Consider the following 25,865-nt stretch of genomic DNA (forward strand, 5'->3'; position numbering starts at 1 on the left):
TTGGTCGTGTTATATCGTCGATGGCTTTAAATGTGTTCCCCAGCTTCTGACATCTGCTATAGATCTAGTCAAGACAACCATGCTTTGGGAATGGAACAGTGGACAGTGTGAAAGCCTCTTCAGTGTTTTGAGCATTTTCACTTTATGGGGGAAAAATGGCCTGTTAACATTTACACATGCAAGCGGAGGTATGAAAGTACACCTCTGACCACCTCTTTGCGTGAAGGTGGCTACTGTGTTTGTGTTGGCAGTCAAGGCTTATGAACAGTGGTGTGTTGCACTTGTCCTCTTGTCTGGAGTTCCAGGGCATTGGGCTGCTCATATCAGTGCCCTGTCCCTCATACCCTTCCTCCTTTGCCCTGGGTATCCTCTTCGTACACCCCCCCAGCCACCTACCTCAACTCTGCTACTTCCCAGAAACACAGAGTCACCAAAGCACACTTCTTCGGACTTCCTCTTGCATTTTGATCTCTCCTGGTCAGACCTTATATGTATGTCCCTTATGTGTCTTGAAGTGTCTGACGAAAGGAGTGCCACCCCTGTCCTCTGCACCCATACATGTGAGTGACATGGCCCAAGACTTGGGTACCTTTTAAGTTCTGTTTTAATTGCGCAAAACTAGAGAGTCTTTGACGCCAGTTTACAGCTCTTATATTTTAAAGGAGGCGGAAAAAGCAGCTTTGCAGATTTAAACATGATAATGGTTTAATTACAATAATTACTGCTTTATTACCATTTTAACCCGAAACAACCGATTTTAAGAACGACTGATTACTTCAGTATACTTTTGACTGCATTATCATTGTCAGGGACTGAAAGGAATGAAATTTATAACAGTAATAATCTGGATAGATGTATGTACTGCTTCTTCTGGCGGAAATAGGGAAAGTTAAGTTTTAAACAGGGTACATTGTTGGATTTCTTGACCTGCTTAGCCATTAAGAGAGTGATAGTTTTGAATTTAACTGTCTGTGCTGAGACTTTGGTCACATTTCACTGTGGCTCTGGACTGAAATGTCATATGGATGTTGTGCTAGTGGTCACTTTCAGATCTCGTTGCTGCTTTACTGCAGCATCCATTCCATTTATCATCATCATCATATATATGATAACATTTTCAGTTTCTGTCTGGACCATGGGAATTATTATGTTGGGGGGTGAAAGTATGACATAGTAAAGGTATAAGCCAATCACCGTAACCCCTATTCTGCATTGGAACAGGCTGGTACGTAGCACTGGCTCATTTTTAAGTGCAAGCACTTTGTAAAGTAAACTTTGTTTGCTCTGTTATAAGCACCAGAGTCCTGCTCTTGGGGGCGGTGCTTTGGAAGGACCTGGGCCGTGGCCTGGTTTACATACCAGACCACTTGGCGCACTCCGCGATGCATTAATTCAGTGTCTGTTGAGGCTTCATCGCTGGGTGAAAGAAGCCTGCATCCTTATCAGTTTCACATATATTGAGTTTCAACCTTGCAGTCATTAACCAGGTTTGGCTATTTTTTCTTGGTTGCCTTCAAACATTGTCATCAAGAGATAGCCTCCCTGTTTCCGTAGGGCACATTTACCGCTTGTCACCGATGATTCGCTGAAAATACAAATCTAGGTCTAAGAGGTCTGAACTTCACTTTTAGGATCACTAGCCTGCTGGGGTTGGGGTTCAAAATTCCTTTTTGTTCAGTTCAGTTTATTTCATGTAGTGCTTTTCTCAATAAAGTAGCACAGAGCCCTCAGTTATAGAACATATACGAATGATGTAAAAATGAACATACAATGTTGGTTGTGTACCTTGTCTCATGTGCTAAGCTTCCAGGGTAGACCGTGGATCTCCATGACCCTGCACTGGACGGGCGGTTATTGTTAATGGGAAGAAGGATTATGCAGTAAGCATGCAAACATGGGCAAAATGTAAGAATAGTTTGTTTTGCATCTCAGAAGTCCACGTTTTTGTGTCGAGGGAAGACGAAGAGGTCCCGTGTACCCGTCGACAGCTGTACGCATTCATGTCCAGTTCACAGCGCAGAACCCTCTCTGCAGAGAGCAGACCTGCCATTATTTTCCTCTGAAAAACTGTAAGCAGCTGAAAGAGAGCAGGAGAGAGAAGAACGAAAGAAAGGAGCTTAAAGAATTGGTTCCATCTGGAGTGTGAAGTGAGCCTGGCGACAGCCGGGGATTGTGGGTATTGTGCGCAGGGGCCCGTTCAGCTGCTGTGAGCCGTGACCGATCTTGTGCCGCGTTCTGCCGGAGTGGCAATGGGGGCCCCCCGTCAGACACTTTTTTTGAGGAACACCACCGGGTACAGCCAAGCCCCTCCAAAGGAAGGAGGTCCACCACAGGGACCCTTTTGCCCCACCTGGTATTCAAGCTTGAGTGAAAAGGCAACAAAAAGTGAGCTCCTTTTGTCAGTTAGGTGCTTGAGGGGAAGAAGTTGTCCATCAAGATGGCAGGGTTTGTACCACCAGAACTTGTAAGAGTTTTTAATTAGAACCAGAAGCTGCATCCAAAGGAATTTTTTTTCTCTCCAGCTTCTTTCATGCTAGAGGAGACATGTCCAAATACAGCATATTTGTATAGTGACGGCAGGCACCACTGACGTACCCACGCACACGGTGCCTGTGTTTCTCCTGCGTAACCTGCGCGAGCACCTTGAGATGTGATTTTAACTGCAGAGCGTCTGCAGGTTGTGCAGTAACCCACCCCCCGCCCTCAGGAGCTGCCGACTGACGGGGCGGGTTTCCGACGGCACCGGAGAATCTTGCTTTGATAGACGAATGCTGGCAAATATGAGTGAGGAAAAAACCGTGAGAATTTGGGGTCCATTCTAGATGTGGGTAATCTGCAATGGCTGTAAGAGAGCATCTCTTATATCCTTCAGACCTCTGCTGGTGCTGGTCACCTGGAAACAAAGAGTTTGCTGCCCGAGGTTGCTCTACGTAAGGTGTCACAGAATTGAAGTACTGCAATGGAACCCCTGGGACATGTCCAGTGGACTCTACAGAGTCAGTAGATGAGCTATAAGTTTTATGATTAAATATACAGGTGTTGCACAAGTTTCCTCATATGTGACTTTGACAGCCCGGAAGTCAATACATTTTGAAATAAATATGGGAATAATAGTGCAGCATGAGCATGTAGTTCTGTACTGTAATTATTCTGCTATATTAGTATTATTTTAATGTGTGAAACTAGTGAAAAGTATCACAAGGCCATATTATACAATGGACCATTTATTATTTATGCATCTTAATTATTTGTATAAAGAGGGGCGTGGTGGTGCAGTGGGTTTGGCCAGGGCCTGCTCTCCGCTGGGTCTGGGGTTCGAGTGCTGCTTGGAGTGCCTTGCGATGGACTGGCGTCCTGTCCTGGGTGTGTCCCCTTGCGTCCTGTGTTGCCAGGTTAGGCTCTGGCTCACTACGACCGTCTGTGTGTGTCTGTGTGTGTGTGAATTATTTGTATATCCTTATGGTTCATATTATATTACTGGATTTTCAACTTACGATGGAATCATCAGAACAGAACCCGAGGATCGCCTATATGACGTCAGTGCCAACCCTCCTCGTTCTCTCATACCCACCATAAAGCTTAGAAGTCAAGGCATCCATGGCAGCTGAGTTAACTCAAACTGAGTGTGTCCCCAAGGCTGTTGCAGTTACAGTGCTCCTATTAGACCTTCATGCTGGGACAGCAGGCAATGCCGTGGTTAGAATTGTTGCCTTGCTATCGAAGGACCCAGGTCCAAATCCTACCTCCTGCTCATCAAGGTACTTACCCTGAACCGATATGTGAAGGAATCATAGCAGAATGCACAAACGTCACATTGCAAGTTGCTTTAGACAAAGGTGACACGTAAATCACGGTACATAATAACAATAGCTGAACAGTGCTTGTGACATCACCCCGGGTCAAGCTTGTTCAGCCCTTCTTTAAAATGAGTAAACGGTATGATTCTGATAGACAGGCAGATATTACAGCAACCCTGCCTGCAGCACATTTTGAACTCCGCACTTCGGTCTGTCCGCCTTGGGATGATGGGGTCGTGACCTCCGGCATTCTGACCTGCCAGAATTCCACTCTGCATTGGACCCCCGGGGGATGGGGGTGGGCGGTGCGGTGGGAATCTGCGTCACCATCCTCCAGCAGTGCAGGACTCTCTATTTCTAGCTTTTCTTCTTTCCCCTCCAAGGACGGTGAACACAAAGAGCTTTTAATCAGATCTTAGACTCTTCTGTTTCAGGGACATAGAAGGTTTTAGTGTCTGGAAGAAACACATTCCTCAAAGAAGCAGCTGCAGCAAGTCAGCAGGACATAACCAGCGAAGCAACACCATGTTCAAACATTTGCACCCTTTGCTGCTGGCTCATGGTTTACACAGAGCTTTGAGTGGCTTCATGCATCCCTACAGTGATCATTATGATACACTGAGTCCTTGAGTTACGAATGGTTGAATTACACATTTTATAGAGATGAAATCTTTTCCCCGGTGTATCTTATTGCATTCTCTTCCCTTATCAATTTTTTTAACTTCTCCCGGTAGTGGAGCGAATGTTGCCTGTGTTTACTCTCCAAGCCTATAGATGGCTCCATAATTTAACTTGCTTTCAGAGAATTCATGGATAGCGTCCGGTGTTTGTGAATGTCAGCGAATGTCAATAACAAGACGAAGAATGTTGCTCATGATTACGCCGACATTTATTCATTCAGTAGACGCTTTTTCCCCAAACCGACGTCTCGGGAGGAATCGGTCAACATTCAGTACTGAATATTTTAATTTCAGTGTAAATTTTTGTTAGTAAACACGTAAAAAGGACAAGTGTTACAAAGTATTTATTTATTTATTAAAGCCACATGCAAGGCTTTTACGAAACCTTGCAAGTACGTAATTGGAGGGAAATCTGCGTCATTAATCTTTCGCGAACTATGATTCCATGGTTAAACTGACGTTGGAGGTATGAACAATAATTTATGAACGACGCGATCAGTTTTTGACACATGTAGCCCATACGGTTATGACTTGCAGTTTAGCTGCTGCCCAGGTTTCCCGTCAGTTGTGCCGTTGTGGAGATTGGATGACGAAGCCATGAAATTCCTTGTCTATTTTCCCTATGGGTTCCGGGCGGTTTACCGCAGGGAATGTCTTACATTGAGGCTCGAGTTGTTAATGAAGTTCATCATAGCTGTCACGGAGCGTGACTGGGAAAGGAACCGGCTCGCGTCAATGCTTCTTAGGCCCGATTTTCACAGCGCCCCTCCGGGAACAGGGAGAACCCAGACTAAGTCGATCTGAGTCAGGACAATGGGCCAGAGTTATCTTGAGAGTTCAGACGCGGCTCTGGCTGGAGCTCGGCGAGCTGATCAGCAGCTGGACGTAGTTGGGTGTTGTGCCGAAATGCTTGCGGACGTCTGCCTGAGCCCTGGCTGTGGAAGCCGAGCGATTAACTCCGCAGACTGTGAGCGGAGGGCCTGGCGCTCAGCCCAGTGAACACGCCTGGTGGCTTCGGGAAGGAACTGGGCAGAAGGATGGGGGAAAGTACAGGTCTTTGTCAAAGGAGGAGAAAAACCACCTGTTTTCACGGGCTTCTGTGGTTGCATGGTGGCATAGCTGCTAGTACCGGTGCCTTAGAGTTCTTGGCTGTGTTTTCATGGGATCGGTCTCTGCCCACTCTGTGTGGGAGTTGGCATGTTCTCTCCATGTTCTTGTGGATTTCTCCCAGGTGCTCTGGTTTCCTCCCACAGTCCTAAGGCAGGTGTTTCAGGTGAATTGGTCAGTCTGTGTTGCCTGTAGTGTGTATTTGTGTATATATGTTACACTGCTGGGGGCGCAGTGGTGCAGCGGGTTGGACCGGGTCCTCCTCTCTGGTGGGTCTGGGGTTCGAGTCCCGCTTGGGGTGCCTTGTGGCGGACTGGTGTCCCGTCCTTGGTGTGTCTCCTCCCCCTCCGGCCTTACGCCCTGAGTTGCCGGGTAGGCTCCGGTTCCCCGCGACCCCGTCTGGGACAAGCGGTTCTGAAAATGTGTGTGTGTGTGTGTGTGTGTGTGTGTGTGTGTGTGTGTGTGTGTGTGTGTGTGTGTGTGTGTTACACTGCTCTGGTGTGTAGATGAATCAAAGACGGTGTCTGTTTAGTATGTCTAACAGTCTAAAGCAATCTGGATAAAGGTGTCAACTAAATACTAGTTAATCATTATATGTTGCTTTGGAGAAAAGCGCCCGCTAAATGTGAAAACAGTAATGTTTTGCAGAAATATCATTCTTTCCAGAGTTCAGAAAGGAAATGAATGCGTTCGCACTGCATTACACTTTTAAATATGGAAATGGATTAAATATTCACTGTGATGAATATGGATCTGGGCAAATTATCGAAACAAAATATCAAAGTAATGATCTTTAATTAGGTATGCCGATTCCTAACGTTATGTTCTTTACAAGCTTTTGTTTTTCCCTTCCGATGTCACCCACCAGTAACCCTGCTGTTAGGATTATTATAAAAACACAGCTTATTTTCCCATTGAGCCACAATGTTTTCTTGAAGACTGAGATGGAGACACTTTAAAGGGATGGAAATTGGGGAAAAATGTTTCCTCCTGCAATTAACAACATATACATCCAGCGGTTAATGTGTATATGCTACCCACCCTCAACTGGCGGTTTGGAAAGATTAATTGACCAAAGGATTCTGTGGCCAGAAGTGGGACCAGAAATGTTATTATTTCATGTGTGCATGTGTTAGTGCTTTAGATTAGACTGACCAAAGTGTAACTGCAGCAGAAGTGAAGTGCTAGATTGCTTCCAGCGTTTTCAGGGTGAAATGATGGTGTCCCAGAGGTCTGCTGCACAGTTTGCTACTTCCACCTCCTGCAGAACATGGGAAAATGAAGCCTTATCCAGGCTCCTGCTCAATGGTCCAGGCCACTGGGATTGTAGGGATGCAGCTGTTGAACCCAACCACCTGGAAACAGTGGAAAATCACATGTGTTGACAGCCAGACTGATGTAGAAATACTGAGGCTGGGAGCAGCGGGCAGTGTAATGCAAATGACCCGGGTTCAAATTCTGCTCTCCCTGGATCAAGGTACTTACCCTGAATTGTTGCAGTAAAAATTACTCAGCTGTATGAGCGGCTGAATAATCGCAAGTGGTTAATTGTGCAACCGTAACATTATAGGTCACCTTGGACAAAAGCGTCAGCAAAATGAATCATTTTAAAAATGAAAATTGATGACGCAGTGGCAGGCAGTTTTTCTTTTTTTTTTTTTTTTTTTTTTTTTAAGCCACTGAGGTCATGGGGTTCCACCCCATGTTATTCTGCCTTGCTTGCACAGGGCAGGGGATTTTAAAAGTTTGTCTTGTAATACAGGAGTAGTGTAATCAATCTCCCCTTGTCTCTCGCTCCATTGGCTTCCTGTAGCTCCTCATATTAAGTTCCAGTCTCTTGATATGACCTACAAGACTGTAAAAGAATCTGCACCCCGATACCTGTCTGGTCTGATCACCTGCTACATCCCAGCAAGAGCACTGTGTTCCTTCTCCTCTGGCTGTCTGCTGGTCACATGCATGAGGTTCAAACTTGAAAGTTCACATGTTCTCTCTTTTGGCCCCAATGTGGTGGAATTCAGTTCAGTTCAGTTTATCTTTATAGAGCGCTCCTCTCACACAGTAACGCAGAGTTCTGAACAACGGATCAGGAGACAACACAGATACAAGTCTGGCTATACATTTAATCATCACAGGAACTATATTTGGTATTAAAGTTATAAGTAAGAAAAGTGACCAGAAAGGAAAGGAGCAAAAAACTCCCAACTGAAGGGAAGAAAGAAAAAAACCCTCTTGGGGTCCAAGTGGAAGTCACTGCCCATCCCTCCTGGACCTTCTCGATAGAATAGCTTTTAAGCCCATTTATACAGCTATTTATAACATTACTACAGTCTTTAAATGCTAATAAGTTGATGGATATGCCAGATGGAATATTCCTGACAACATCTGGCAGACTACTCCAAAGTTTTGGCACTCTATAGCTAAAGACACATCCTCCTCCTGAAATCTTATTGATCACAAGAATGAGCACCCTCTGTCCCTCAGCACTGCTGAATCCCTTCCAACATCCAAGAAGGTTTTCAGAACACATGTCTCTCAGACCCACCTCTCTCCTGATGATCTGACATTTTGGAACACGTCGTCAGACTACATTAATCACACCGACTTTTGTATTTCCTGCCAGTTTTGTGGGCAGCTGCTCGACCAATGTGTGACACCAACGTGTGGCGTGAGACGAGTCGTGGTTTGACAATCACTTGTCTGTATTTAAAGCTCTTTGTTGTGAAATGCACTTGTATATGCTCTGAACTGTGTTTCACTTTAGAGGAAAGCATCTGCTAAATGAATACATGTAATTCATGCACACTTGACACAACTATGGGGATGGATATTACCCTGATGCTGTTGCTACTGGAGCATTTGAGATGCTTTGGAGGTTTCAGGGTCACGCTGGCACACTTTGCTCAGCCTTCTATTGCCGTCCCTAGTCTTTCCTGACGAGGAACACTAAAGCCTGTGGATGAGAAATTGGACTGAGATTCTGCACAACCTTGATCTTCAGACCGGAACCTCGAGTGAGTCAGTTTGGGAATGTCCCAGGCTTAATCCCTGGCGAAACACACGGCAAGCTTACAGAATGGTTTCATTATGTTCATTTCATTCCAGGAAGGCACCTGCCATAGTTGGCGCAGGGCGAACTCTGCAAAAGGCAGCGCGCCTCTCTCAACACATACTACTTAAGGAAGATGGAAGGACAAGTCACCATCTTTCCCGCAATTAAGGCTTCTATCTGTGATGATGCTGACTCTGAATTCTTCACAATGGAATTACCCCATACAAGCTGATTGTAACTTGAGGGAAGGAGGCAGTCACAAGTATTCAGACTCCCCAGAGAATTATTTTTCTCCCATTTCCTCAACCTGGGAGATTTTTTTGTTTTCCTTTCTTCAGTTGCCAGGCAGTCTCCTTGAGAATTTTGCACTAACAAAGTGCCTTGTGTTTCTATTTTGACTTTGCTTTTTTGTCATCTCTTATTTCAGGGGTATCCAAGCCATTTCTTTGGCCAGGGACTACAATCATTATTCTGAACTGGTCTGAGAGCCACAAACTGTGTAAAAATCACAAATGATAATGAAATGAATTGCGTGTCCAAATTGATAAATAGTTTACTCTAAAATGCAAAAGTATTAATTACATAAACTGCTTAAGCTTTAACTGACACACACATCATCTGAAACTGCTTGTCCCATACGGGGTCGCGGGGAGCCGGAGCCTAACCCAGCAACACAAGGTGAAAGGCTGGAGGGGAAGGAGATACACCCAGGACGGGACGCCAGTCCACTGCAAGGCACCCCAAGCGGGACTCAAACCCCAGACCCACCGGAGAGTAGGACCTGGTCCAACTCACTGCACCACCGCACCCCCCACCACTTTAACTGACATTTAAAGTAATTTCTTATATACATAGAAACTTCATTTTCCCAAGAACAATAGAATTTACACCATTTATGGAATGTATAGCATATATTAATAATTTATTAATAATGTTCTCATAAGCCACATTTCGTGAAATGGTGGGCAACATGTTATACACTCTCATGCTGGACACCGGACAGCCCTGCCTTATTTTTTTACCGCGTGCGCCCAGTTGTTCAGTCACTTTCACAAGAAGCGCTCTTTATAAAAGTAAATTAAATTGCATAATAGTGCCTCGAGCTGTGTGGAGTTTTGCAACACTAAACTGAAAAGGACATTCCTGTTGGCTTCCAGTCTCTATCCAGTCTATCTCTAATGCACTTTTCTCAAATATGAGCTTTATCTGAGAATCTTGCGTTGAACTCGCTGGTGTGTAACAGCCGGACTGGTGTGTGACCATCACAATGAGTCTCGCTGCCCTTTCTGGGCAGTCCCAGTGTTTGCTCAGCTCAAGAGTCATAGCATGAAATGTATTACGTAATGCATCTGTTGACATTCGCCAAGGTGGGGGTCTCACCTCTGTGTTCAATTTCCCGAAAGTTTCCAGTAATCTGACATAATTACAGACCGCGAGTACGGACTGATTTATGATATTAGACTGCACATGGCCTGTGAACAAAGGTGGGATTAGTGTAACTAGGCCAGGTCTTTCCAGGCTTTATGGAACCAGTTGTGTCCTGCCCCCTTGGCTTGTACGCTGCTGTTTGCCTGGTGCCTGCGTTCTGTCACCTGTGTAAGCGCTACTCGGTGGGATGGAGCGCAGAGGTGGGGTTGCTGCATCTAACGCAGATATTCACGAACTCCGCACAGTCACCATGCCGAGTTGTGTGCACATACTGGATCAATGATCAGATTCCGGCTGCTGCTGTCAGTTCCCGGTATTTAGACTCCATTGTGAAGTACAGAATTTCCTTAACTTAGAAAAGCTTTTCTGAACAAAACTGTTATGAATAAGAGGAGACTGGGAAGTTGGGAATGCCGTTCTGCTGACAGTCCTGGGCTGTGCAAAAACAACTCCTCTCATCCCTTTTTTATGGGATGATTTCAGAATGAATCGCATGCAATCATACAGTGAGCTGACAGTTCTGAATGGATCTGCGGCGCTGGGATTGACTGCAGATGGAGGGGATTTCAGGTCCTTGTTGACTTTATTGCTTTTTTGCGCTGCGTTGCTTTCAGTTTTTCATGTTGGACTCCATTTCTTGTTACCATTACAATCTACTACAAGGCCGTGCATTGTGGCAGCTCAGAATATTTCAGTTTCTTAATCGTGTTTTTCTTTCAGGCTGGAAGTATGAGAAGTCTTGGATTAATTCATCCTGGGGTCTTGGCCGTGAAATCCATGAAGGAAATCAAGTTGTGTATCAGATCAGGATGAGAACCTTCCTTAAGAGTACTACAGCAGATTGGGATTCACACCCAGGTCGTTTGATTGCGAGGGAGCAGCCCGAATCGCTAGACTACCCGCCGTCTAAAGCACTTACTGCAGTGCGGTGATTTTATGTGGGTTGAAGGACTCTGACCCCTGATTCTTCTCTTCTTTAAGTGAGGAGAGATGGGAAAATACCTTTGAGGTGAACTGGGAAAATACGTCGGCAGGGACTGAGATTGCGCGAGTCCGACTGAAACGATGTCTCGTGTCCTCGCTGTCCTCTGAAACCGGAAGTCAGTGGCAGGAAGCATGCTGTGTAGTAACTCCTCGTGTGTTTCTCAAAGACTCGGCCCTGTCACTCGCTTGCCGGCTTCTTCAAGTGACCGCTTCCTGTAAACAAGCGGTCGGTTCAGGTTTGGTTCATTCTGGCCCCTGGCTTTAAATGCCATACTGTAGGTGGAGGGTGGGGGTGGTAAGGGGACAATGTTGATGGAAACCCTGGTCAATGGGGGAGGTGTTTTTTATCTTTGAAAGCTTTTGTTTCCCCACATCTGTGGTAGGAAGTAGATGCCCTGTGGCACCGTGGTACTGAACACTGAAAGAACACACTGACCTGAACGAAGAAGTCTTGTGCGTGTGGGATGATGGGGAAGGTGGTAGGTCCCGCTGCAGTGTTTACGGCGTTGATGTCAAGATTTACGGTACATGCACCTTGATCCTTTTTCTGCCGCCTGTGTTACCAGAGCAGATCAGACAGTAAAAAAGCTCCCCTTTTCACTCTTCGGTGGTGCTTTAAAATCCAGACTCAGATAATGAATTTTTGAAGACACGAATGTTTTCCAGTTTATAAATTTTTATTCTGTTTGTTACAAAGCCCAAGTGATTTGTTTTTTTGTGCTCGGCTGATAGATGGCAATGAAGAGCAGTTGAACAGAATAAGAGTGTGGAGTCTACCTTAGTTTACCTCGCTTCCATGGTGTTTTCTGCCGGTATCGGGGGTGTTAGTGATTAACAAGATGACTAGCATTACAGATGTCTATGAGATTAACCAGTATACGGTTGTGATTTAATAGGATTTTTTGGATTTTTTTATTTCCAATCATTTTAGTTTTAATGCAGCTCAAAGTTAATAAAATATTACATTTACATTTTTAAACATATATACAAAATATTACTCAGTACTTGTTTTTTATATATTATAGCAATATCCAAGTCTTTCTCCAAACCTAACCAATGAATAAACCCTGGGACAGCTTTATTATTAACCTTTGATAATTACTTGGGTTACAAACAAAACAAATTTTGAACAGATTTCCAGTCCACACTGTATCAGTACGATAAGGAGAAGGTTTATTATCACTACTGTTATCATTATTGTTTTTCTGCTTAGTTAGCACTTTTGGCCAAGCAGTTGAACAGTATTTGACCCAGCTTGATAATTGTACTGGGGCAATTCATGGTAATGTATTCTTGTATTATCACTATTTGTGCATTTAGCTTAAGCTGTTTACAGTTACTAGGGGGCACGGTGACGCAGCGGGTTTGGCCAGGTCCTGCTCTCTGGTGGGTCTGGGGTTCGAGTCCCGCTTGGGGTGCCTTGTGACGGACTGGTGTCCCATCCTGGGTGAGTCCCCTCCCCTCCAGCCTTATGCCCTGTGTTGCCGGGTTAGGCTCCGACTTGCCATGACCTCACTTGGGACAAGCGGTTTCAGTCAATGTGCGTGTGTGTGTGTGTTTACAGTTATTTAATCTACCCATTTATAAAGATAGATCATTTTTTTACTGCAGCAATTCAGGGTTGCTTAAGAGTACTACAACAGATGGTGGGATTCAAACCCAGCTCCGTCATTTTCACGGCGATGACTCTAAATACTACACTGTCGGTAGCCTCTTGTTCAGGGCTGCTAAAGTAGTAGCTGAGAGTGGGTGTTGATTGGGAAGCTGTCAGATTAGTAGTCCGTGTCTTCAGCTGCTGCACTCGCTACCTGCTGGCCCAGAGGATTTATAGATTTTGACCATAATGTTCCACCATAATGGTGGGTTGCGGGTGCTTGGGGGTGTAATGGTGTCAAACAATGCAGGCATTTCCTAAACACTCAGTGTTTGCAGGATAAGGTCTCTGGTGTGGCTTGGACACACTAAGGAGTTAAAGAGAGGCCTGTGGTATGTCATCTGGGTCTTGTAGACTGAGCACAGAAACCACAATACTCCTACGCAACTTATAAAACTAATATCTGCAATAAAAACACAGCCAGACTTTTTTCATGGCCTTCTAAGTGCACATGTTCGTGGGAAAAAGTAATCACTTCTTAATGAGCCAAAAGAGCAACTGCTGTCTGTTAATCTTGGCCGATCCATTCACACGGGGACCGATATCTACAAACAAGTCTGGAAAACACACAGGACTTCTCTGCTCCTCACTCTTAATCCCGGGCTTCTGCCACCAGGAGTGTTTTGTTAGTGAAGCAGTTGAAGTCCTCCCCATCATTACTGCTAGGAGCCTGCTGCTTGATGTATTTAATTCTACAATTAAAACTCTGTGTGCGCTTAAAATGAATAGGGTGACAAATACATGGGCAGCACGGTGGCACAGTGAGTAGCATGGCTGTCTCACAGTGCCTGGGTTGTGCGAGAGGACATGGGTTCGATCCCTGCGCAGTCTGTGTGGAGTTTGTATGTTCTCCCCGTGTCTGCGTGGGTTTCCTCCGGATGCTCTGGTTTCCTCCCACAGTCCAAAGACATGCTGTTCGGGTTCACTCATAGTGTGTGAGTGATAGAGAGAGTGTGTTCCCCTGATGTATGGAAGAGTGACCCATTGTAAGCAGTGTATCAAGCAGTATAAGTCACCTTGATGAATAAGGTGTGTGGGCTGATAACACTACATAGATTTCATTGGAAGTCACTTTAGAGAAAAGCATCTGCTAAATAAATAAATGTAAGAGGGTAAAATTTCATGTTTGCTACATGCAATAACTCAGTGTTCTTGTTCAACTGATGTAAGAAAATAATTTAAAAAAATTCAGCTATTCAGCTCCTCTTGCAATAGATGGGTGCTGTTCTGGGATTTGACTTCAGGCTTCAAATTCTTCTGTGGGGTGACCTCATTATTTATTTTCATTCATTTGTATAACAGAAAAAATTCACCAGTTAGTTTCTAAATAATGTGACCAGTAGAACCAGAGAAGGGTGTGTGGAAAAATCAAATTTGTATAAGTGCTGCAACCTCATGCAGTTTCCTTTGTGATCAATTCTTGTTCGTTCATTCATTCAACTATCGAAGTAAATAAAAATAAAAATTGATAGCGAACAAGTGTATTGAGCAGATAGGAGATCAGGAGAGAATTCGGTCTGAAAGAGATGTATTTTGAGAATCTTCTTGAACGTTGAAAGGGATTCAGCAGTTCTGAGGGAAAGAGGGAGCTCATTCCACCACATTGCGGACAGAAACAAGAACCTTTGGGCTCTTGCTTTTTGACCTTTCGTGCATAGGACCATCAAATGGTCAGAATTGGAAGAGAGTAGCAATGTGGTTGAGGTGTAGCGAGTGATCGGGTCCTGCAGATATCGGAGTGCAGATCCATTGATGGTCTTGTAGACCACAGTCAGAGAGTTGAACTCTATATGGGCAGTGGAGAGAGACCAGAAATGGAAATACATGGCAATGCTTTGGTGGGTTAAACACAACTTGTATAGCAGAATTCTAGACGATGTCCACATTACCTATGCTTCATGTTTTATTGAGCATTTATTTATTTATTTGTTTACTCGCCTGTGTACTGCACTGTCCTGTGTTTGCACTTGTCTTGCATTATATTTCCTATGTGGCACGGAGGTCCAACGAGAAACGAAATTTCGTTGCCCTGTGTGTCTTCACTCCCCTATAGGTGGAATGAGTCGAAGTTGACTTAGATTTTTTTCTTTGATTTGGATAGAGCACTTGTAAAGACCATTATTTAAGCAGCTCAAGAAAGACCAGGTTTTGGGGTTTTACTGCAATGCTGTAACTTTGCCTTGGAGTGATTTAAAGCAAGGGGCATGGGAGTAGGCAGTGTTTGTAAATTTACACTGTTTGTCTGCTTGTTTTCCAGGTAAGCTGGATGCTGGAGGACCGAGGAGACGATGACTGCCAACAAGAGCGCAAAGGCTGCTGTCCAAGCTGGAGAGAGTAAAGTCTCCCGGGACATTACAGGCAGGTCAGCGATGCCCCTTTAGCTGGAAAAGTTGAACTAAGCAGCTGCAGTAAAGAATGGATGCCACAGATTAAAGGTTTAAACTTGCTCTTCATATTATGAATGGTCCAGTTTTCTAAGGTGCAAACATCTGTTAGTTTATCTTTAATTGCATTTTCTTCACTGATCAATTTTCTAAAATTTCTATATGTTGCAGAGCAAATTTGACCTCTGATCCAAGGCAATAGCTGGCAGTAGGGAGAACAAAGGTGGAATAAGAACTTGAAACCTCCCTAATTCAACTTGCTTCCACAATGTTTTTAGTGTTTTGTCTGATGTTTTTCCATTGTTGGTTGTCAATAACAATATGAAAAAACATTGCAGGTTTATTAGATGAATTTCACGGACACAAGTGCAGGAGACCAGTGGTAGGAACCAAGAGCAGGATTGTTTATTACTTTTCCGAAGGCGTGAGGTTGTGTTCATGGTCGGGGACGGGTGCGTCTCAATGAATCGATGTGCGAACGTCGCACTAAGGGATGATCCGAAGTCGTGGTTGAAGGACGAAGCTGTGGTTGAGGTTGGGACGTCAGGACTTTGGGTGAGGAGATGGGACTGGAGTAACGAAGCAGGGACACAAGGTGAAGGACAAGAGATGCAGGTTGCGAATGCAGAGGGAACTGGTGTCTCGGGGTGATTCCTCAACTTGGGAGCGGTGGCGTGGCTTTTTATATTTGATCCTGCTTATTCCTGCCAGGTGCGGTAGACTGCGATGCGGTCGGGGATGTGACAATAAACTGGTCAATAATCTGCATTGAGTAGCAGTTTGTAGTGGAAAAGTACCTTTGTATATTTTAATTAATGTTAGTGTACCTCAAAGTTAATTAAAAATATTGCAATGAAGTTTTACAAATATCTTTATCTATTATGGCTATATCTGAGACTTTTACAGAAGATAACTAAATATATTGAGGGACATCGGGTTGTTGAGCTTTTACTGATTGTGACTGTGTGGTTTTTGTGGCTTCGGATTTATGAACAAAATGATTTACAAACAAACTTCCGGTCACAGTTGTGTTTGTAAGTTGAGGAACGGGTGTATCCTTCAGGCATTAATACGTGTTCTTTTTGTCGCATTCTTAGTGTTCTAGAATCTGCTTGCTTTGATGCCAGTAGACAGGGAAAATAAGCATTTGGGCACGTTTCATTCGCAGGCCTGCTTTTGTAAAATCCATGACTTGGGAATTTCAGCGTGAAGCTGCATCCTGTTCTTTGCCTTTTGTGGTTCTGTCTCTTTGCATGTCATGGGATCTATGAATCACCTAAACCATGGAGCACAAGCTTAATTCGTACTTTTCTTATGGCTGTTGTATTGGGTTTAGCCAAAAGTGTTTTCCTGCCTTTTTATTTCACTACCAAAAGGCCTTCCTTGCCTGTTTGTGTCATATTTCATACTCTGAGATGTGTATGTTCAAGACCAAGGATCTGCAGGTCTTAATAAAAGAGCTATTCAAACACATTCCATTTCTTTGCTGAGCAGATTCTGATTTGAGCTGTTAACTCGGCGACTGTAAGAACTGATGAAATAGTGAGCACAGCTGTTAAAAGGTGTCTTTCCTTGTTTCCAGACTCTGCAGTTTCCATCACCAGCACATGCATGATTGAGCAAAATTATCCTTATTATTTTTCCTGGAGCCGTGCAAGGTAATTTCCTTCTTTGAGGATATAACAGTGGTACTTCCAGTGGGACTTTGAATAAAAACCTTCAGGTTCCAAGGCTGGGACTTTTTACGGTTGCGCTGCCTACACCTACATCTGTATCATGCGGTGCGGACAATTTCTAAGTTCTCAGACCAACGATTGCGTGACTTAAGTTATAGGTACTAACAGCTCCACCGTGACATACAGTGGCTGGTGTTAGAACTTACTGGCTGTACCATGTTATATGTAACAACTTGCGTTGTTGTTGACATTATTGGAAGTAGGCAAAGTATCTTGAGGAGGAAGCGATGAGTGTGGAGGAGAGTGTTGCGCCAAAACCCATAGATATAATGAATACCTGTTGAAGAATCCCTGTATCAACTATGTACAAACAACTAATTCTGCAGGAGCCAGCTCTGGATAAAAGACTAGAACCAAGGCCACGAACCTTCCTGCCCTCCTCCGCCTCCTTCCTCTTCTCCAACCGCTGACATTTTTGCTTTTTTCTTCAGAGATAAAGTCGATTCCATCACAGATAAGTTCTCGGCATCCACCTGTCCCGATCATGCTGGATCTCCCAGCGAGGTCTTGTTCTGTGCATTTCAATGCCCGTCTGAAGATGAACTCTCCAGTCTTCTGTTGTAACAGAGCCACCGCCTCCTCCCCCCCGATTCAGTCCCTTAACCTTTGCTACAGGACATTTCCCAGCAACTTATCTGGTTTACCTCCAAAATCATAAACTCCTCACTTTCCTCTGGTTGCAGAGATTCACCTTCCAAACTGCCCTCAATTCACCTTCTCTGGATCAGTCCTAAACTACAGGCCAGGTACTCTCCACCCTTTTCTGTCAAAAATTCCAGAATGGGCATCCTGTAATACAGAGTTTTCTTGGGTATGACGCAACCAGCTTTGCACACCTGGATTTGGGGGATTTCTGCCATTATTTCCTTCATTCCTTGCCCAGAATGATCGCCTTGATGGTTATCAGCCTGGATTCAGAGTTGGACATTCCACTGCAACTGCCCCCCTTGCAGTATGAAATGTTCTGCAGTCGGCCAGCATCAGTCTCCTCAGTCCTCATCCTCCTTCAGCTGTCTGCAGCATTTGACTTTGTCAACCACAAAATTCTACTCTTCTCTATTAGATAGTTTGGCATCAAAAGAACTGTACTAAAATTGTTTGAGTCCTACCTATCAGGTAGATTTTACCGAGTGGTCTGGCATGGTTTCCAATCATCCCCTCAGCCTCTCTCAGCTGGTGTTTCATAAGGCTTGATACTGGGCACCCTACTCTTCTCCATCTTCACCTCTTTCATTGGCACTGTCATTGCCCCCCAACAAATTCTTCTACCGCTGCTATGCCGATTAAACCCATCTCTTCCTCTCCTTTCTCCCAGGAGCTACAGAGATTTCCTTACGCGTTACTTCCTTCCTCTCATACATCTTTGCCTCAATGTCTGACACCACTTAGAACTCAACCTCTCCAAAACAGAAATCCTTCACCTCGCAGCTAGTCTGCCCTCCCGCTAAGAACTCTTTATCAAGCTGGACCAATTGCTCACTTCACTTACTTTATCAGCTAAAAGCCTGGGAGTAATGATCAACTCAAGTCTGTCTTTCTCTCAACATATTAAAGCCACAACCCGGTCCTGCATATACATCCTGCATGGTATCTGTAGGATCCTCCCTTATGTCACTACAAACTCTGTGCAACTTCTGGTCCAGGCTATGATGATATTGTGCTTGGACTACTGCAACTCTCCTGTCCGGTCTTCTGGATTTCGCCATGAAACCTCTCCAGGTGATACAAAATGCTGCTGTACAAGTTGTTGTGTTTGACCTGTCAAAGCGTTTGGATATATCCCAGGTGTCCCTCCTCCTTGTCTCTTCATCTCTTCCTCGTCATTTTCTTCCTGTAGCTGCCCGCATCAGATTCGAAACTCTGGTTACAGCCTACAAAACCATGAAAGAATCTGCTCCCTGATATCTACAAAACCTGATTACTCACCACGTCCCAACAAGACTGCTACATTTTCAGCAAGACTGCGAAATTTTACATAAATGTAAATTTGAACCCGTCATAGAATAAAACCATTAGAGGGGGAAAAAGTGATTTATGAAATCTTTGATGTTTGCAAGAGTTCCACCCCAACCAACTTAACCAAGAAATACTATTTACACTGGAATTTGCATTATTATCCACATTTCAAGAAATACTGCTGGGCAGAAATGGGCAAGAACGGGTAGAGTTCAGTAGGTACATGTGTTGGAGCAACTCTGTAGGAACGTCTGTTCTGCAGTAGTCAAACAAGGTATGTTGCTCAGTAAAAGAGGACTGAAAGAGTCCCACTTATGTGAGACGCTGCCTGGTGCTCCTTAGAGGACCTCTATAGGGGAATGTCCAGTCTGGGGATATAAATGGTCAGTGCAGCTTAAACCTGTTCCTCCCTTGTAGCTGGCAGGAAGCAGGCAGCCACAGACGTGCCCACGAGCTCCCGGCCATGACGCGATTGCCAGCCTGCGCTGGGTGCGTGTGACCAGAGTGTCTGACATTCCTTGGCACCGCAGTGGCTCTTGTTTGCACTGGCTGTGCCAGTTAGCCGGAGTCCCAGGCCCACCCATCCAATTCCCGGTCCAGACAGTGGAGAAAACCTGGCTCTGTTCCTTATTTCTGGTGGTTCAGGAACTTGCAGGAAACAAACCCTGAGGTCACACGGACTCATGTTACAGCTGTTTATGCCATCACGATTGGGGTGTGTGCAGGGGGTATTTTTAAACACCCTCTCCACAATCCAGACTCCGCTCTACTTGAATCTGTAAAATGAAGAGCTAAACCCACACATGGCAGATGGATTGATTTTGCTTTAAGCATTTTTCTTCACAGTAACAGTGTCTATTGGCCCAGGGTGCAGGTATGTCACCTCATACTGTACTGTGGTATTTTTATTACCTTCTATTGCACAGATTGATCACCTTGTTACAGTTCCAGTACTTGGTTTTAGATTTTCATTAACAGTGCTAAAAGATCAGATGATTATGCTGAAGAATTTAATTTACTCAGTTTTGCTAACTGCTTGAGCTGGTCAGGGTCACGACAGTTCAGAGTCTATTCTTTAGTCACTTGGCACAAGGCTTGGGGGTACACCCTGGACAGGACACCAGCCAATTGTAGATAGCACTGCACGCACGCACGCACACGTTCAAAACCTATGGGCCTTTAGAGTTGCCAGTATACCTCCTGACTGTGGGAGGAAACCAGAGTACCTGGAGGAAATTTATGCAGGCACAGGGAGAACATGGAAACTGCACACAGACTGAGTGTTTGGTTGTCCCATGTACAAAGGTCCAAAGTCAGAACCCCAAAAACTTCTCAGTTCTGACTGCATTGTGTTTCTTACAGACCCAGTTCTTTTCTGATCCTGTCTGCTTATCACAATATTTATCTGTTTAAAAAAAACTGACTGTCAGTTTTGTACTATTATGTTTGCTGGCAAAAATGGTGGTATTGAAATAATTGACTATACATTGTGAATGGCATGTCTGCAGCTCTCCATCTGTTGGTGAGATGCTCTTCGGTTTACTCTTGTGTTGTGTGTAGCTTTCAAGAAAAGTATCTGCTGAATGAATAAATGTAAATGAAAGAGCCCATTTAGCGGCTGGATCAGAAAGAAGGAACCCAACGCGGCTGTGGGCCACGCAGTTCCCTTCACAGCGCATCCCCACTGCCACAGTTCACCACAACATATTCCTGATCTCTGCTGGATATGCAGGGATCAGTGACACATGGACAGCGTAACAGGTTTTTGCTGTTATGGTACATTTGTCCACAGTAGAGGTAGTTAGTCCGAGAAAACGCTGGAAATTGGCATCTCAGCTCCAAAGTTGAATTCATGCATAGGAAAAGCACACACATCATCTGAAACTGCTTGTCCCATACGGGCTCGTGGGGAACCAGAGCCTAACCTGGCAACACAGGGCAAGGGGACACACTGAGGACAGGACGCCAGGCTGTTGTAAGGCACCCAAGCAGGACTCAAACCCCAGACTCACTGGAGAGCAGGCCCCAGTCCAACCCACTGCGCCACCATGTACCGTCGTAGGAAAAGCGAAAAGAAATTTTTTACTGGCATAATGAAATGCAATAGAACATTCAACATTCTCTGTGAAATGGAGATACATGAGACTGTATATAAAAAAATGAGCCATTTCTCCTACAAATAAACCATATGGTATTAAAGGGACCTCTAGTTTTCAAAGAGGGTATAGTTTCACAGAAACACTGATGTGATGGCTTTGTTACCTATCTGAACTTGGTGAACTCAGCTTTCTGCCAGCGCTTGCACCTTTTGGGGTTTCCTCTCGTGTGGTTGTTTCCCTGTACACTTTGTGCTGAATGTGCATAAAAGTCAGTTTGGTGAGTTTTTTGGGTGAGATTTAATAACCTTTACAACATGGAACTTCAGGCATTTATGGCGAACTTTTCCTTCATTATGGTATGATGCCATAAAAAGCTGAGATTACCTGTGCTACTGGGACTGGTGGCTGTTTATTTTCTATAAAAATAAATTAACATGATGTGACACTTACAGGGCACGGTGGTGCAGCGGGTTTGGCCAGGTCCTGCTTTCTGGCAGATCTGGGGTTCGAGTCCTACGTGGGGTGCCTTGTGATGGACTGGCGTCCTGTCCTGGGTGTGTCCCCTCCCCCTCCAGCCGTGCACCCTATGTTGCTAGGTTAGGCTCTGGCTTGCTGCGACCCCGCTCGGGACAAGTGGTTTCAGTCAACGTGTGTGTGTGTGTGTGTGTGTGTGTATATATATCTGGCACTTCATTTGCATGAGCTGCACTGATCTCCTACCACTTCAAGAAGTAGGCAATTCCAGGTTGCCACAAGGCTTTAGTAAGGCAGTTTTCTCTCATACCATCCCGTCCCTGTGTTTTTTTCTCAAATATGATTTAAAATGCCCTCGTGTGTCGACCTAACACGAAGGCTAGGAAATACTATAAATTGTGGATCCATGATTAGCTCTTTCAGTTATTTTTGTGATGGATTTTGTCAATGAGGATTTAAAAAAAAAACCTAAGATTGCATATTGCTGCAAGACTCGTGGAAGAACTTTTCTGACGTTCTGTGAGATATTACCCACAGGCACATTGTTACTTGACTGGTAGGTGATACCAGATTGCAAGAAGGAAGTGGGGGTGTATTTCCACAACTGTTGGACATCCACATGGAGACCTTCTTGTGGCGCTGCCCTACCCATGTGTGGCCTGTGTATTTTGAGTTGTTAATGAGTCGTAAAACTGGTCTGGTGCTACATGTCCTGACCTGAAGCCGGGATCATTGCCACGGCTTCTTCTTCTCACTGTCGTCATCCCAAAGATCTCTGCTTTCATCCGCCCAGCTTCGGTTTCGCAAACAGGTGCCTTTGCTTATCGACACCCACAGACACCTGGGAGGGAGAAAGAGTGGCAGATTGGTAATCTGCAATGACGTGTTTTTAGTTTTTTCCTGGAAGCTGAGTCGATATCTGTAATGTTCAAAATGCTGTGGTAAATAGCAGCGCCGGTCTCATAGAGCTGCTCTCCTGTGGAATGTGACTTGGTGTACAGAAGCTGTCTGATCTACTTCTTGGAGAGCAAAGTGCCCAGGACTTTCAGCCGCAGCGTTTTGACCATATGGCAGAAGGTAGGGAGGGCTTCTTTCCATGGCATCCACTTGCTTTTGTGGTCCCATGTGTGGGGTCCACGTTCCACCCTGAATCACTTCAGCAACGTGGAAAAATCCGCACTTGCCTTTCCCTGAAGATCCGTGTTTCATTTGGACGGGGTTTCTATCCGGCTCTGCCAAATTTATGTCAGGTCTCTGACGCACTTTCCTTGGATTAATTTACATGCTGGACATTATTTGAGAAGAAGTGCATGTTCCTAAGACGCATTCCTCACCACCTCACTTTATTGCGAAGGGTGTGTGCTTTGCTGGTAAGCTTCTGCAGTTATTAATCATCTGGCAGTCTGCACGCACCTGTACTGAGGTGATTTTCTTTTATCCTGTTGTCAGCACACTTACGAGTTGTTCCCGACTGCCCGGTCTTTTATTTCTTATTGAATCGGTTCCATGCGGCAGTTTTCGTTGCCTTTCCTGTACAAACACATGGGAACTCTGTTTTATGTCTTTGTTCCAGGTACCGGTCTGTGTCCCCGCCTCCCATTCTGTCCCAGGTGAAAGCGCCAGCATACCTGCTGAGCGACAGCCAAGACTCCTGCCAGCAGGCCAGGGAAGCCAGCGCCACTGAAGGTCAGCCCCTCCGCCTGAGGAACTGGAGCAATAGGACGGACAGCCTGCGCTGCGTATCACTGCAGTCGGCTCGCTTTCAGTCCCAGACCCGACTTCTGAAATCTCGGAGCATCGCCTGCCTGGACAACAGACTGTCCATCTACAGGCCCCCTGGTAGCCAGGAGCAGAAGGAGAACCGGCAGGAAGGCAGCCCACAAAAGGGAGGCCTGAGCACCAGCTCACTGGGCTGGAGCACCCTCTCTCTGGGATCTTCGTCCCCCACCGGCCGCCAAGCAGGGTGCCTCTCACCTGCTGGCATCCGCAAGAAGATCTCTGAATGGGAGTGCCGGAGGGTGGCGCTGCCTAGGATGAGCCTGTGCCTGGAAAAGAGGCCGCTGGGAGAGCGGGTAGGTGGCAGCGAAGGCTGCCCTAGCCTCTTGTCCTCGCCGTGCAGTGACAAGACTTTTGACTTCAAGAGCATCCGGAGGACAAGCAGTGCCTTGTCTGAGAGCTCTTACCCGGAGACGGAGGAGGAGGAGACAGCGGCCTCTGACCGGCAGAGGACCCTAGGCAGCTCTGTGAAGCGACCCTTCCGGACAGACACCACAGGGGTCCTGCTGCGTTCCCTGTCCTCCCGCAAGGAGACCTCCGCTGTCCTCAGTCGAATACAGAAGATTGAGCAAGCGCTGAGAGAGAGCCCCCCAGGTGCCCCACCCCGGTATCCCAGCAGCTGCTATACTCCTGACAAGCTCCGCCACAAGGCCTCTGTGTCCAGTGGGCCAGGGCAAGTGGACAGTGCATGTGCCAGCGAGCTGAGGAGCGTACTTTCAGCCACACCGGAGCCTGAGGCAGCCACCCCTAGCCAGGACAGACTCTCTAAACTCAAACAGAGGTTTAGCGTAAGTTCAGTGGGCTCTGCGAGCTCCGAGTTACTCTCCCCGGACACGATAGGTGGTGCGACAGTCAACCCCCTGCCCAAGCCCAAACGCACCTTTGAGTACGAGGTCAACCAGAACCACGAGAATCACAAGGGCCCGTTGCCAAGCAACGGTCTACCTCCTGGCAGCGACTCCGAGTCTCCTCCCCCACTGCCCTCTACCCCGGCACCCCCCATGACGAGAACCCTGAAATCAGAGGGGAGTTTCTGCAAGAAGGCACATGACAGGTGAGAGAGGGAATTGTCTTAGTTCTCGACTCGGTATTAGGTTGGCATGAGAGTTGGGAGAAAAAGGAAGACGAACGGATAGAGCTCGTGAAGAAAATCAGCCTGAACACGACCGCCTCCAATGGCGCCTGGCTCCGCTCACATGATTGTCCAGTTTTTCTTGGAAGAGAGAAGCATGTTTCTGGGCAATTTTCACTTTGTTCTGTGTATCCTGAGACACTGTATCTGGACCTTTGAGCTTGGCCCACAGAGGGACTCAGATTCACACAGGCCTGAGAACGAACGAAGTTTATTTATCCATAGTGGCGAAACGGGGAGGATTGTAAATTTCTTTAGCTTCCTTACAAGAGCTCCTAAAGCACACTGACGATTTATTTTACAAGCACTGCAAGGCGTATTGAATGTCTCCTGAGAATCTCAGAAAGGGTAAGGTTGCAGGTCAAGCATCGGCATTGTCGATGTTGCTTTATACGGTCTTTGTTTTGCTGCAGGTTACAGAAAGTGCAGTCTTGCTCACAGGCTGCGTCGTAGCATGTTACCTTCTGACCTGGTCAGAACTCCTTGCTGCTGTTATTAATTATCTGGTCAGCTGCTGAATTTATAAAGTAGTTAATTCGTTATCAATAACTGCTCATCCAGTGCAGGGTCGGGCTGACGTAAGAAGGGTTTTTCTCTCCTACTGTTAATATTATTGGGCTATTATTTATCACAGACTTTTCTCCAAAGTGACTTAAAATGTTAAGTTTGTTCACTGTGCTAAATACACTTAATTACCCATTTATACAGCGTTTTGCTGTATCAGTCCAGGGTAAATTCACTGACCGAGGGCACTACAGTTTGAGCAGGAATTTGAAATGCTGGTCATGCTACCCTGTCCTTGTTGCTGTTGTACTCGTCTAGAAACATGTTGTATGGTGGTCTTAATAACTAAAATAAAGTTTCCAGAAGTATGAATTTCAACAGATAATGAGATACTTGAGGCTTAAGAGTCTTTCCTCTGAGCTCTAGCAACATAGCTCACAGACCTGTGTGTTTCCACTTGCCATGAAGTCAATCGATGCATTTTCTTTTCGGCGAATCACATATTTGTTTTGATTGTCTTCCCTGGTGTGGGATTGTCGGAAGCCAGTGATACTTTGGATAACACTAATACTTTTCAGTTTATTTAGTTTATTTTTTTGTCCAGGATCCCATAGTTGTGTTGAGCTTTTTGGTTAGTGTTAAGTTCCTTGGGCTGAGATTTGTTGGCTTTGATTCCTGGGCCCTTTTTACACTTCAGGTTTCGCATATTCAACGGAGATCGGATGTCATGATTTAATATTGCTTCGGCACTTTATCATCGTTGCCCGATACTGCAGTAATGTGATGCAAATGTAGGAGTTTAAACTTGAACCTGATTGCGTTTTTTGTCTTAAAATAACGTTCCGTAATTTTTATAGCAGAATTTGATCCAGAATCTTGCAAAATGAAGATGGGACTTAACCATCACTCAACTACCCTGAACTATAAGTGTTCAAGACAGAGACATGGACATGGGGATTATGGTGATGATCCCCAGCAGTGATGGTAGTCAGATTTTAACCAGGCCTCCTTGTGTTCCGTAATGCATAGAGCAAGTGTTGATGCTGTTGTTCCTTCCGTTCACTCCTCCATTTACTTAATGGTTTTCCTTTTCCTCCCTCGC

General features: G+C 45.4%; 1 protein-coding gene across 4 annotated transcripts in view; it reads left to right on the top strand.

Annotated features, from left to right (window-relative positions):
• The window catches only part of LOC108939885 (suppression of tumorigenicity 5 protein-like), a 66,439-nt gene that overhangs the window by 13,423 nt on the left and 27,151 nt on the right, over window positions 1-25,865 (top strand). For all 4 annotated transcript variants that reach the window (XM_018761549.2, XM_018761542.2, XM_018761556.2 and 1 more), the window contains exons 2-3: window positions 14,960-15,064; window positions 22,925-24,181. In XM_018761549.2, coding sequence (XP_018617065.2) covers window positions 14,991-15,064; window positions 22,925-24,181 — 1,331 coding nt within the window. In that variant the 5' untranslated portion in view covers window positions 14,960-14,990. The remainder of the gene's footprint in view (window positions 1-14,959; window positions 15,065-22,924; window positions 24,182-25,865) is intronic.

Source organism: Scleropages formosus, chromosome 2 (genome assembly GCF_900964775.1).
Source record: "Scleropages formosus chromosome 2, fSclFor1.1, whole genome shotgun sequence".
Classification (NCBI taxonomy): Eukaryota; Metazoa; Chordata; class Actinopteri; order Osteoglossiformes; family Osteoglossidae; genus Scleropages; species Scleropages formosus.